Genomic DNA, 13487 nt, shown 5'->3' with positions numbered 1-13487 from the left:
TCCAATCCGGGGTCGCTCCCTGTCCACGATCTTCCGCAACTGTTACCGCTGTGCTTCAGCCTGTTGCGGCTGGTCCGCCACCCCTCGCAGCCGCTGCCGCTTCACTCCACCCCCGCGGCTGTGGCCTGCCTGCTGCCACCCCGCCTCATTCCGCGACTGCGGTCTCTTCATCATCGGCCACAGTGGACGTCACCCCGCCGCAGTCGGCAGTTGGGGCCTACTCCCCGCCTACAGGGGAACTCTTCGCCTAGGCCTAGGCCGTGCATGTGGCCTGCCAACTGCCACTCCTGGGAACTGCGACACAACCCTGCTCGGAGACTGGAGTCTCATTAAACTCACTCACAAGCCGAACCCCGCTGTGTCTACAGTCGGTCACCTCATCAAAGGAATCCTTCTGGGCCTGTTGTGCCCCAACTCCTCCGGGGCACTGGGGTGCCCAAAGACTATGACAGATCTTCAGCAGCTGGGCACAGCAGTTGCGACGCCAATGCAGCCTCATCAGAGACGGATAAGTGACACTTTAGAAAATAAGGACCCGTAGTCGGCCATATCGCGGCCCTATAGCAACCGGCTGTTGCCGCATTAGTCATGTTCTCATTTAGAGTGCTTGTTTGTGCATAGTCCCTGCGAGGACAATATCTGTTATTGTTTTGGTTTGGTTGCTTAGCATAGCCCTAGCGGCTAAAATTTATAAAAGTTTCTTTAGTCAAAGTTCAACCCAGTCTCGCGTCTCGTCACTGCATTCTGCGTATCTGCTGTTACCTACAACTGCCTGAAGTCTTGAACTCATGGACATCACCAGACGCTGTGTTTCCTCCTTTTTGATGCTCTGCCAGGCCTTCACTGCGGTGGTTTTCAGTTGCTGTTTGTTTGTGGGCCTTTCTGTCTGAAGTTTAGTCTTTAACAAGTGAAATGCATGCTCAATTGGGTTGAGATCAGGTGTCTGACTTGGCCATTCAAGAATATTCCACTTCTTTGCTTTGATAAACTCCTGGGTTGCTTTGGCTTTATGTTTTCGGTCATTGTCCATCTGTAGTATGAAATGACAACCAATCAGTTTGGCTGCGTTTGGCTGGATCTGAGCACACAGTATGGCTCTGAATACCTCAGAATTCATTCGGCTGCTTCTTTCCTGTGTCACATCATCAATAAACACTAGTGACCCAGTGCCACTGGCAGCCATGCATGCCCAAGCTATCACACTGCCTCCGCCGTGTTTTACAGATGATGTGGTATGCTTTGGATCATGAGCTGTACCATGCCTTTCTCTTTCCATCATTCTGGTAGAGGTTGATCTTGGTTTCATCTGTCCAAAGAATGTTCTTCCAGAACTGTGCTGGCTTTTTTAGATGTTTTTTAGCAAAGTCCAGTCTAGCCTTTTTATTCTTGATGCTTATGAGTGGCTTGCACCGTGCAGTGAACCCTCTGTATTTACTTTCATGCAGTCTTCTCTTTATAGTAGATTTGGATATTGATACGCCTACCTCCTGAAGAGTGTTGTTCACTTGGTTGGCTGTTGTGAAGGGGTTTCTCTTCACCATGGAGACTATTCTGCGATCTCCTACCACTGTTGTCTTCCGTGGGTGCCCAGGTCTTTTTGCATTGATGAGTTCACCAGTGCTTTCTTTCTTTCTCAGGATGTACCAAACCGTAGATTTTGCCACTCCTAATGTTGTAGCAATTTCTCGGATGTTTTTTTTCTGTTTTTGCAGCTTAAGGATGGCTTGTTTCACGTGCATGGAGAGCTCCTTTGACCGAATGTTTCCTTCACAGCAAAACCTTCCAAATGCAAGCACCACACCTCAAACCAACTCCAGGCCTTTCATCTGCTTAATTGAGAATGACATAACGAAGGGATTGCCCACACCTGTCCATGAAATAGCCTTGGAGTCAATTGTCCAATTACTTTTGGTCCCTTTAAAAACAGGGTGGCACATGTTAAGGAGCTGAAACTCCTAAATCCTCCATCCAATTTTAATGTGGATACCCTCAAATGAAAGCTGAAAGTCTGAACTTCAACTGCATCTGAATTGTTTTGCTTAAAATTCATTGTGGTAATGTCTAGAACCAAAATTAGAAAAATGTTGTCTCTGTCCAAATATATATGGACCTAACTGTATCTATCCAATCTATCATTTTCCTTTATATTTGTAAAACATACTAATTGAAAAGCTGAAAACCAGAGTGGTGTGAAAGTCAGCAAACAGTCAGTCAATAGTGCGAATTAGCTTAAAGATTTGTTTTTTCAATCTGGAGTATAAAAAATGTATTCAATACGGTTCAGATTTTTTTACCCAATGATTTTTGGATACATGTTGGTCAGATGTATGGGCCCTTGTAGTGTTATAAATCATATAAAGACATGCAAGTTGCATCCCCTACCTCAATATGTAGTAATGTACCCCATCTTGGGCTCCTTCCTGGTATGTATGTCCCGCATCCTGGTATACAGTATATGTCCAATATCCTGGGTTCTATCCTGGTATATATGCCCCTTATCTTGGTATATATATGTATATACTGTATCTCATCCTGGTATGTATGTTCCCCATCCTGATATATATATAAATATATATATATATATATAATCTGCCATCCTGGTAGCTGTCCCCCGATCTGCCGATTTTAAAAAACAGAAAAAAACAGAAATGAAAACAATAGACAGTCCCTAGTTCACCAATTTATTACCCAATATGTTGCCCTGAAACTGGCATGTGATTCACGTTCCCCGATGTGTCTGGCAACTGTGAATAACAGTAAAAGACTGCTATTCACAGGCGCAGGGTAGTAATGACAACGCTTATAAGCATGGCCGTGTCCACCATGAATCTTCTCACTTCCCCTAATGACCACCAGAATCGTGAGATGACCACTACAGCCTATCAATGGTGCAGCAGTCAAGTGTCATCTACACCAGAAAGAGTGTCTCCTTCCCTCTCTTCCAGCAGGGAAAACATTCTGAGGACATATTATTGTTTGTATAGCTCAAAATTTCATTTTTTGGAATTTATCGTGGGTTTATTTTCAGTCTGCACACAAAATAAAAAAACACTGATTTCCTAAACGTCAAATCCCTTAGATGAATAACTCACAGAGAATCATAATGAGCCAATCATAGCACTGTTTAATATCACTTAATTTAGCAAGCATTGTACACCTCCATGTTCTTAAGTAGTCTATTACTACAAAACTTAGCAGATCAATAATGTCCAGGGTTGAGTTAACGAATGTCCTACATGAGTGCTCTCAACACACCGAAGAGGTGCGCCATCCTATGTGCTGCCACATGGTCCGTACAGCACCATACAGTAATATAGACATATTCTCCTATAGAATCAGTGCTTCAACAATATGGTATTTGATAGCGTATGTTGCAATAAAAATGTTTGTAGGTCTCTGGATGCATCGGTTGTATACCTTGCCCCCCAACTTCCCTGGATCCAGTGGGACAGCTCGGGTTTGTAGAAAAGTCCCGATTTCCAGGATAGTCGACGTTATGTCCCACTTTGAATTGTATCTGCATTTTTAGGGCTCAGATACAGTTAAATATAAGCGTAGAATGAGGAGCTTTAGTTCCCCACTCCACCATTCAGGGCCAGTGCTATGGGGTGGTGAGAGGGTAAACTTGTCAGCACTCACTCAGCGAATGTTCAAAACGCTCACTGGTCGGGTGATTGGATCTTTTATGCAGGAACAAATATCATCAGTCCTGGTGACACGTTGCTTGGTGTAAACAGGCGATATTCTGGTGATAACATGATATGTGTGGGGACAGAATAATACATTAGTGATCGTCTGCTGCATCATTGTTTATCAGCTTGTATAAAAAGGTCATTAAGCACTGAATGACTTGAATATAGTCGATCAGTACCATGTTTAATGTCGTCTTGTAAATGCATCCTAAATGTTTCTGTGTGATACTCTAGCATCTGGAGCCCCACTTTTCATTTCTGCCCAGGTCCCCACTTAGTCTAAGGCTGGTTTCACACTTGGGTTTTTTTTGCTCTGCGTTTTTGCGCAAACATGCGCTTGCGTTTTTTCCCCCTATATTTAAAATGGGTGTGCATTGTCAGGCGTTTGTACGCGTTTGTATGCGCATGTGTTTTTTTGTAGTGTGCGCCCAGGCACACAAAATGCAACCTGTTGCATTTTTTGTGCGTCCGACCTGTTTCAAAAAAACGCATGCGCACGCAATGCACCCAAAAACACATTAAAGTCTATGGGAGCATGGTCATGGTCTATGATTCTATGCGCACGTCAGCATTTAAAAACGCATGCGTTTTTAGGTAAAAATCATGCGCGAAAAGCAAGAAAACACATTAAAAACGCATGATGCGTTTTTTATGCGCGTTTGCACTGCACACGCAGCGCAAAAAAACGCAAGTGTGAAAGTAGCCTAAGACCAACCTTGCCAATTATCACCGATGCCTTCTGAGGGCCAGTGCAGGTGTAAGGGGGTGAAGCACAAGAAAACTCAGAGGGGGGTTACCTTCTCCGCTCCTGATCTAGAACCACTTGGCCAGACAGCAGGCTTGCTAGGGGGAAGACTTTCTGCCCTGGACGTGCTGGGTCATGTGACTGCTGGGGGGAGAGAGGAACAGGCAGCCTGAGAGCGTGCGAAGCTCAGAGCAGCGTGTGCAGGGGACAGGGCAGGTTGCCGCTGCACACAGGAGAGAAAAGAGAACTCCCGTTCAGAGGACAAATCCAGGGGGACTGTGCAGAGGGACTGCATCTTGTGAGTACGTGAGACCAGAGCCTACTGTGACTGGAGAGGTGCGCTGTGACCCCTGTGCAGAGACTTATAGAGATACAGAGCCCCCGATTCCTGCTGAGAGACTTATAGAGACACAGAGCTCTTGATTCCTGCAGAGAGACTGTTTAGTTTTGGAGCATAGACTCAGAACAGGGGACATCCGGAATGCCTTGTGTTCCCCCTGCCTGTCCACATTAACCCCCGAGACCCCTGTTGTGGGTCCATAGAGACTGCAGAGCCTACAGTGACTAAAGAGACGACAAGTGCTGCTGCTGACGGCACCGACGCGGGAGAAGACGACCCTACAAGCAAGTTCTCATCAGACTGATAAGTTCCAAGAACACCCGTTCCTAACTGTTATTCTTTTTGACTGTCTGATATACTGCTTTAAAACCAGTTTAACCCCCACTGCTTTCTTCCTGTGGGGAGTATCATATCCCTGTAAATAAAACCCTTTAACCTTTGATCTGTCTCGGTTCCGTGGTGACATACCAGCACTTGCACGTTTATTACACCGGAGGCACAATACTCACTACATTGCGCCTGCTGTGCCAGGCCACACACAGCACAGATCGGAGCTGCTCGGATATGTAAAGGTACTGTTACACTTAGCGATGCACCAGCGATCCCGACAACGATACGACCTGGTAAGAATCGCTGGTATGTCATTACATGGTCGCTAGTGAGCTGTCAAACAGACAGATCTACTCAACGAAGCAGCAATGATCCGGCGATCCGTATAAAGACCTCGGCGGTCGTTGGGACCTTGTCACACAGCAGCGATTCTGACGACTCCTGCCTGTGTCCATGATTTCTGCGTCGCCAGCGAAGTTGCTCGTCAGCGTCAAACACAGCGATGCATGCTGGCCAGCGGCACAAGGACGATGAAAAAATGGCCAGGACATTCGAGCACGATCAGCAATATCCAGCGGGGGGGCCGGTCGCCGCTATGTGTCACATGTAGTGACGTCGCTGTTGCGCCACAAAATCTGTGACGTTTCAGCGATCTCGCTATTGATTTCGTTATGTGAGACGGGGGCTAAAGTTTTTTTTCATTTGCAAGTGGAGAGGGAGGAGACACAATGGGGGCAACAAGTGGGTGGTGGCATTACTTGGGGGTATTAAAGTGTGTCGAAACACTAAGGGACTTCACTAGAACCACTATTTCTGTTTCAGCGCACAAAAAGTCATGGGCTGAGTTAGGAGCATAGCTTAGCAATTACTGCTATCTTCTCTGTCCTTCACTTATACACATGTATGGTTGTTGTATTAAGATTCCATACTGTATAAGGTTTTTGTACTTTAACAGTAAAAAAAAGCCAGCTGGCCAATCGAATGTTCAGCTAATAGTTATTTTATGTTAATGGACAAACCTAAAAGGAGTCCGTCAGCACAATTAACTCTACTAAACTTCTCACACAACTTCAAGTTCAAACAAATCTATGCTGCTGTGTTGCAGCAGAAAAAAAAAATAAAGGCTCTGATTCATCAAGACCAGAGATTTTCATGCCGGTCTTGATGATGGAATGTGCTGGATCCTCTGTGCTGGTCTCTGCGTGCTTTGCCACAAATCTTACTCCAGTCCAGGGATTAGAGTAAGTTTTCTGGAGTAAGGAATGCCACAGCTCTTCATGAATTAGACGAGTTGTGGTGTCACACCACCGCAGTACACTTATTCTGCCTCAACTTCCCCCACTTTGGGTTGTGCAAGAATTCCAGCGTAAATGTTTTGATCAATCGATGTCAGATTCTTTCCATTTAGGGGTCAGACTATATTGGAGGGTGAAGTCGTGGACAGTAAAGGGAGGATTAGGTCAGTGGATAGGGAGATACATGTGTTATAAAAAGTCAAGACAAGGGTGCTCTCAAAATTTTAGGAATTAGCATCTCTGAAGGTAAATGTGGGAAAATAAATGGAAACCTAAATTGTATGTTCAGAAATCCCAGGAGTCTAGCAATCAAAATGGGAGAGCCTGAGGCCTTGGTACTGGAGGAAAATATTGATGTAGTTTTTATTCCGAAATATGGTGGGTCACTTCACACGATTGGGCTGTAAATGTTCCTGGTTTTAGGCTCTTTCGGAAAGACAGGGCAAATAGGAAAAGAGGAGGAGTATGTCTGTATGTGAGGAATGATACGGTATGAAGGCAAGGGCGACGGAGGAAATAGGGGAGAAGGTTGTGAGGGAGTTGAAACCTTGTAGAGACCGAGCAATACATTTTTGTAGGATCTTTGTGTCGTACATCACCCCCTCATATCTCCCCCTTGACATAAATGATTACATGAGTTTTACTAGGATCATTATTTTCAGGTATCGGTGGATGCTTTATGCTTTCTTGTCTAATAGAAAAAGTTTAATCATAAGAACATTATTTGTAAAATGTAAATGGTTTGTACGACCATTCTAAAATGTAGGATAGGCTGTAGCGATGTGCTTCTTGCCATTGTTATAGGAGTTCTTGGTCCATTCGTACGTTTGTATGGCTATTTCATGTCCTCCCATGCTGACAGTACATCTGCAGAGGAGAGGAAGAGAAGTTAGTTGATTTTTTAGACCATTTTATAGTGTGTGATATTGTATGAATTTAATTACTAGGATATTATGTAATTGTATGACCTCATACCACCGGGGTGCCACTGTTCAATACAACTAATTTGTAGAGGTGTAATATGGTATCCACAGACGTACTTTAGGCCCTACTGTACCTCTGTACAAAATACTTACGTAGAAATAATGTATATCTGCATGTAAGATCTACTTACATAGCTTTTGTTTTCTTTACTAAGGCTGGTGTTGATTAATAACCACAGAATTCTAGAACTAGGCCATGAATTTAGTATTGAAGAGTTGGACCAGTTACACCCATGGCCATTGTCACCCCCACTCTTCTTTAAAACTGAACAAAACACACAGTGTGAAAATGGAAATTAGTGGACTAAACAGCCTCTCTATTAAGGGGAACCTGTTAGGTGCGCCAAATCTTTCAAACTGCCACCATTAAGTCTGAGAGCCCTATTCCTGCTTTCAAATAGCCTTGATGTTCCAAACAAATCTTCATATGAATGCCAAAAACACTAATAGGGCACAGAGAGATGGTCGTGCTTCTCATGCGAGGATCACATTGCAGTGCACGGACCTGAGTGTGACAAGCGTGATGTACTTCTATGCAACTGTCATGCTCAGGTCAGGAGAGGTGTCAGGCCTATCCGAGAAATACTGACGTCTGTCTGTGCCCATACAGTGAGGATCATAAAATGCTAATTAGCCACAACTAGCATGGGTGAGATTCAATACATTGAGACTATCATGGCTTCTGATGCAGTAATTGATTCTCTTTCCACTCTCCACATTATCTCTAAAATGAGGTCACATCCATAACTTGCTCAGTGCACTGATGAAGTGAGGGAGAGTACACCCAATTTCACTGTGCATACTCAGGAAGGCATGGTGACTCTGCTCTAGGGGGCAGTGATTTCTGCATCTGAAGCCAGACTAGTCTGGATGAGGCAACAATCACCTTGACTTGTCCTAATTTTATTTTCGTATGACGATTAACAATTATTACTTATTGTGGCACCAAGACGAAGATTTAGCAGCAGGAATAAGGTGCTAAAGCTTAAAGGGATTGCCCTCGTCCAAATCAGTAAGTCGGCAGTCACTCAATGTGACTGCAAAGTTATGATTTCCGCCCCAGCGCACGTACTGTGTGCTGTGGGGATTCGGCGGTTTACAATCCAGGACCGGCAGGTATATATGACTTATACATACTCATGGCCTGTGGGCGCAGCCTTGCATTCCATACACTTGTATGGAATGAGGCCGCACTCCTTAGTCAGACAAGCCCACTGGACGTCTGCCTCACTCGTTGTGGGGTGGACTCGGCTCAATACATGTGTATGGAGCAAGGCCTACCCACTGGCTGGAAGCATGTGTAACTCATACATACCCTCTGGTCCCAAGTTGGAACCAGTGAATCTCCGCAGCACACAATACGTGCACTGGGGGATTCATAAGTCTGCCATCACACAGAGTGACTGCAGACTTCTTGATTTGGACTGGACAACCCCTTTAATGGTTAAGATTTGGGAGACCTTACCGAATTCCATGAAATTTACAGTGAACACTAACATAACAAAGGCTACACATACAGTATATGGCTGTATATCAGCACGTACCTACGGCTGAGTGCCACAGAGACATCTGTAGTCGAGGTGTATGCATGAATTGTAAAGTTATTCCCATGGAAGCGATGCATTTAACGGCAAATTGCTGCACAATACAGCATGTGATTGAGCGCTCCACAAGTTTCTAACTGATTTAGTATGAATTTGGCTATGAAGGTTTTATCATTGCTCTGCATTCCTCAATGGTTGTAAAGTGCTATAAATTATAGTTTGTTTGACATAATGTAAATTTAATTGAAACATTTATCGCACTTACTTTTTACCAGGACGACTGATGAAGCACAGGCTGTAAACTGCAATGTCAAACTCAGGACTTGAGCCAATTATTTGGGTGCCAACTTCTTTATGGAAACCTTCCCAATTAAACTGCTTCCCCAACACATCCGGGTAAGTAGTCCACTGTCAAGATGAAAATAATAATAAAAATAAAAAAGAACACTGTATTATGCTTCATGCTATGTTAAGGCCCCCGTCACACACAGCGATCTCGCTAGCGAGATCGCTGATTTTGTGACACATCGGCGATCTCGCCAGCGAGATCACCGTGTGTGACGGGGATCAGTGACCGGCCCCCCTGCCGGTTATCGCTGATCGTGCAGCATCAGCCAGGGCCGTTTTCCGATTGCTGGTCTCCCGCTGGCCAGCAGGCATCGCTGCATGTGGCAGCGAGAGACCAGCGATCAGTCACGTGTACGCCGGTTTCAAAGGTAAACAGTGGGTATCCAGGAGCTGCGGCTCCTGGATACCCGACTTTTACATTAGAAACCAGCGTCCAGCATCGCTGGTCCTGATCGCTGGGGCTGTCTATGTGACAGCTCACCAGCGATCAGTCTAACGATGTCCCAGCGATCCCATCCTGTCGGATTGTTGGTGGGATCACTGGGACATTGTTATGTGTAACGGGGGCTTTACTGTCCATTGAGACTGTTTTCCTAGAACTTGTTGCTTGGACTGTATTAGAAATGGTGGAGGTTGGAGATATGCAAATTTGTTTGAGAGCAATTGAATTATCTAAAATTTACAAAAATATGTGTTCTCTCTATTCATTCCTTGTGGATTTAGCAAAATAGTGGTTAGCTCATTGCCACTTTTATCTTTTCATATTTTTTCGTCATGCACATCTTTTTCAGCCGGCTTCACACTGGGCAGTGGCTATCGGCTCCACTAGTTCTCTCAGCGTGCCTGTGTGCCATGCTTTGGCGACATGCATCCATCAATGTGTTGACTAGGCCTCGGGAAATTATCTTCGTATAGCAATGACGTCACAATGTGCACCACGATGGCATGATGCACAGAGAAATCAGAGGCCTAGCCACGCTGGAAGCTGTGGGCCAGAGGGAAGCAGGTCTAAGAAGATTTACGCTATGGTGGAAGGTGAAAGAAAGAGATGCGGTGAACCAGACAGCAGCTTATGAGGGTGGAGAGGCAGGTGAGTGGTAAGGTGAATAGTATTTTATCGTTTTTACTTACTATGTTTATTACGCTCTGGAGTCTGAGGAGATTAAAAAAAGTGTGATTTGCTCTAGCAGAAACCAATCAATCATACTCTTCCCTTCTTTGATAAAATGGTTAAATAGATAAAGCATAAAGGGCTGGTGGGTGAGCACTGAGGGCATGGGGATTTCTTTGATGACCCCAGTTCAGCCCCCCTGCAGCTGGCCAGGCATGTTGTCTTGTGACAATGAAAGCAGTCTATGTAACCTAATTTGTCCCTCCAAATGACCATATCTGAAGTGTCAACAAGGCAAGATGCTGGTGGTTCCTAATTAGATTGTGTCTCCACAGTTCGGGTCTAAATTTAATTGTCATGTTTGCTCTGCTGCCATTCTCGTGGATATATGGAATAGTTTGTAATGTAAGGAATTTGAAATAGTTAATGTCATTATGTAAAGGAGAAAAGGCTGCGGGTTCTCTTCGTGACCCATGAGGAGGATACAATGATACAACCATCATCTGAATAACTGATCGCCAAGGAGGACTGGACGCACAGGGTGAGATGGAGCATAATTGTTGAGGCAAACAGAACAGATTCTTGATAAGATAATGGATGTCACTAGCCCTTCCTTTATAATGTCAGTCCAAATGCCAATTACATCCCCTCCCTGGATGACAGGTCTGTATCTCTTGTGTTCACTTTGCTGGATCACATGTACGATTAATTATAGCACTCACCGGGCCATCATAATTATGGCTGTGGTAATCGATCATTCCTTTCTTTTCTAAGAGGTAGAACCGGATCCAACTGTGGAAACCAGATACTTTGCCTTTCTTCACTTCACCTGGTCAAGAGAAATTGGTTTCATTTGTAAAACTTTTATATCATATTAGATAATAGCTTTACTGTATCTGTGTACAATAAAATACCCATTTTTATATCAAGCTCACCTAAAGATTTATTATAATAAAGTAAGAGGCAGGCCACTGCCATTGCCAGTCTTGTGAATGACCCTCATCTGGCATTACATATCATTCACAATTCTAGTGACATGTAAAAGTTTGGGCACCCCTGATCAAAATTACTGTTATTGTGAACAGTTAACAAGTTGAAGATGAAGCGATCTCTAAAAGTTAAATATGAGACATTTCCTTTGAATTTAGGCAAATATATATTTTCATATTTTACATTTTAAAACTTACAAAAAGGAAAATGGGTCAATGCAAAAGTTTGGCCACCCTGCATGGTTACTACCTAGTAGCATGCACTTTTCAAAGTATCACAGCTTGTAAATGCTTTTTGTAGCCAGCCAACAGTCTTTCAATTCTTGTTTGAGGGATTTTCATCCATTCTACCTAGGAAAATTATTCTGTGAGATTCCTGGGTCGTCTTGCATGCATTGTTATTTTGAGGTCTAGCCACAGATTTTCAATAATGTTCAGATCAGGGGACTGTGAGGGCTGTTGTAAAATCTTCAGCTTGTGACTTTTGAGGTAGTCTATTGTGGATTTTGACGTGTGTTTAGGGTCATTACCCATTTGTAGAAGCCATCCACTTTTCAACTTCAGCTTTTTTTTTACAGATAGTGTTATGTTTGTACCAAGAATTTGTTGAAATTTCATTGAATCTATTCTTCCCTCTACCAGTGAAATGTTCCCTGTGCCATTGGCTGTAACAAAACGCAAAGCATGATTGATCCACCCCCATGCTTAATGATTGGCGAGATGGTCTTTACCTGAAATTCTGTTCTCTCTTTTCTCCACACATAGAGTGGTATGTAAAAGTTTGGGCACCCCTGGTAAAAATTATTGTTATTGTGAACAGTTAACCAAGTTGAAGATTAAATGATCTCGAAAAGATCTAAAGTTAAAGATTACACATTTTGTTTGTATTTTAACCCCTTTCTGCCATATGACGTACTATCCCGTCCATGTGCCCTGGGACTTAATTCACAGGGACGGGATAGTATGTCATAGCGACCAGCGGCGCCCACGTGGTGAGCGCCGCTGATCGCGGCCGGGTGTCAGCTGATTATCACAGCTGACACTCGGCACTATGTGTCAGGGGCGGTCACGGACCACCCCTGACACGTTAACCCCTGGCACACTGTGATCAAACACAATCGCGGTGTACCGGGGGTTTAGAGAAGCATCGGGAGGGAGGGGGCTCCCTCCGTGCTTCCCTGAGACCCCCACAGCAGCGCAATGTGCAGCGCTGCTGCGGGGGTCTCCTTCCCTGCAGGTCCCCGGCTCCAAAATGTTGGTGGGGACCTCCGGGGGCCTGCAGGGAGCTGGCTTCCTCAGTGCCTGCAAAGCCCAGGCACGAGTAAGCCTTCTGCACTGCCTGTGACAGATCGCTTATCTGTCACAGCGATCTGTGATGTGACAGATCAGTGATCTGTCACATGACAGTTATGTCCCCCCTGGGACATTGTAATAAAGTTTAAAAAAAAAAGTGTAAAAATAATTTATAAAAAATCGCTAAATAAATTAAAAAGAAAATATTCCCTAATAAATTGATTTTTTGGAAATAAATTAAAATAAAATAATAAAAGTACACATATTTGGTATCGCCGCGTCCGTAACCACCCGCCCTATAAAACTGTTCCATTAGTTAACCCCCTTAGCGAACCGCTTAAAAAATAAAAATAAAAAACAAAGCAAAAAATAAAGCTTTATCATCATACCACCGAACAAAAAGTGCAATAACGCGCAATCAAAAAGACGCATATAAATAACCATGGTACCGCTGAAAACGTCATCTTGTCCCGCAAAAAATGAGCTGCCATACAGCGTCATCAGCAAAAAAATAAAAAAGGTATAGCTCACAGAAAAAAGCGATGCAAAAATAATTATTTTATATAAAATTGTTTTCATTGCATAAAAGCGCCAAAACATAAAAAGACATAAATGATGTATTGCTGTAACCATACTGACCCAAAGAATAAAACGTATCAATTTTACCGCACGCGGAATGGTGTAAATGCACCCCCCCAAAAGAAATTCTTGAAATGCTGTTTTTTGTTCATTCTGGGTCCCAAAAATCGGAATAAAAAGCGATCAAAAAATGTCACGTGCCCGAAAATGATACCAATAAGAACGTCAACTCATCCCG

The 13487-nt window shown here is 43.9% G+C and overlaps 1 protein-coding gene across 2 annotated transcripts in view; it reads right to left on the bottom strand.

Moving 5' to 3' along the window:
• Nucleotides 1-3104: 3104 nt before the first annotated feature.
• ENDOU (endonuclease, poly(U) specific) overlaps nucleotides 3105-13487 on the bottom strand; it is a 75965-nt gene continuing 65582 nt past the window's right edge. For both annotated transcript variants that reach the window (XM_073561425.1, XM_073561426.1), the window contains exons 8-10: nucleotides 11111-11217; nucleotides 9195-9337; nucleotides 3105-7269 (exon numbers count right to left, since the gene is read on the bottom strand). In XM_073561425.1, coding sequence (XP_073417526.1) covers nucleotides 7158-7269; nucleotides 9195-9337; nucleotides 11111-11217 — 362 coding nt within the window. In that variant the 3' untranslated portion in view covers nucleotides 3105-7157. The remainder of the gene's footprint in view (nucleotides 7270-9194; nucleotides 9338-11110; nucleotides 11218-13487) is intronic.

The sequence above is a fragment of the Dendrobates tinctorius genome, unplaced genomic scaffold, assembly GCF_039654945.1.
Source record: "Dendrobates tinctorius isolate UK_male_01 unplaced genomic scaffold, ASM3965494v1 ptg000319l, whole genome shotgun sequence".
In the NCBI taxonomy this organism is placed as follows: domain Eukaryota; kingdom Metazoa; phylum Chordata; class Amphibia; order Anura; family Dendrobatidae; genus Dendrobates; species Dendrobates tinctorius.
The sequence above is the reverse complement of the archived record's forward strand: the minus strand, read 5'-3'. Positions and strand labels throughout refer to the sequence as shown.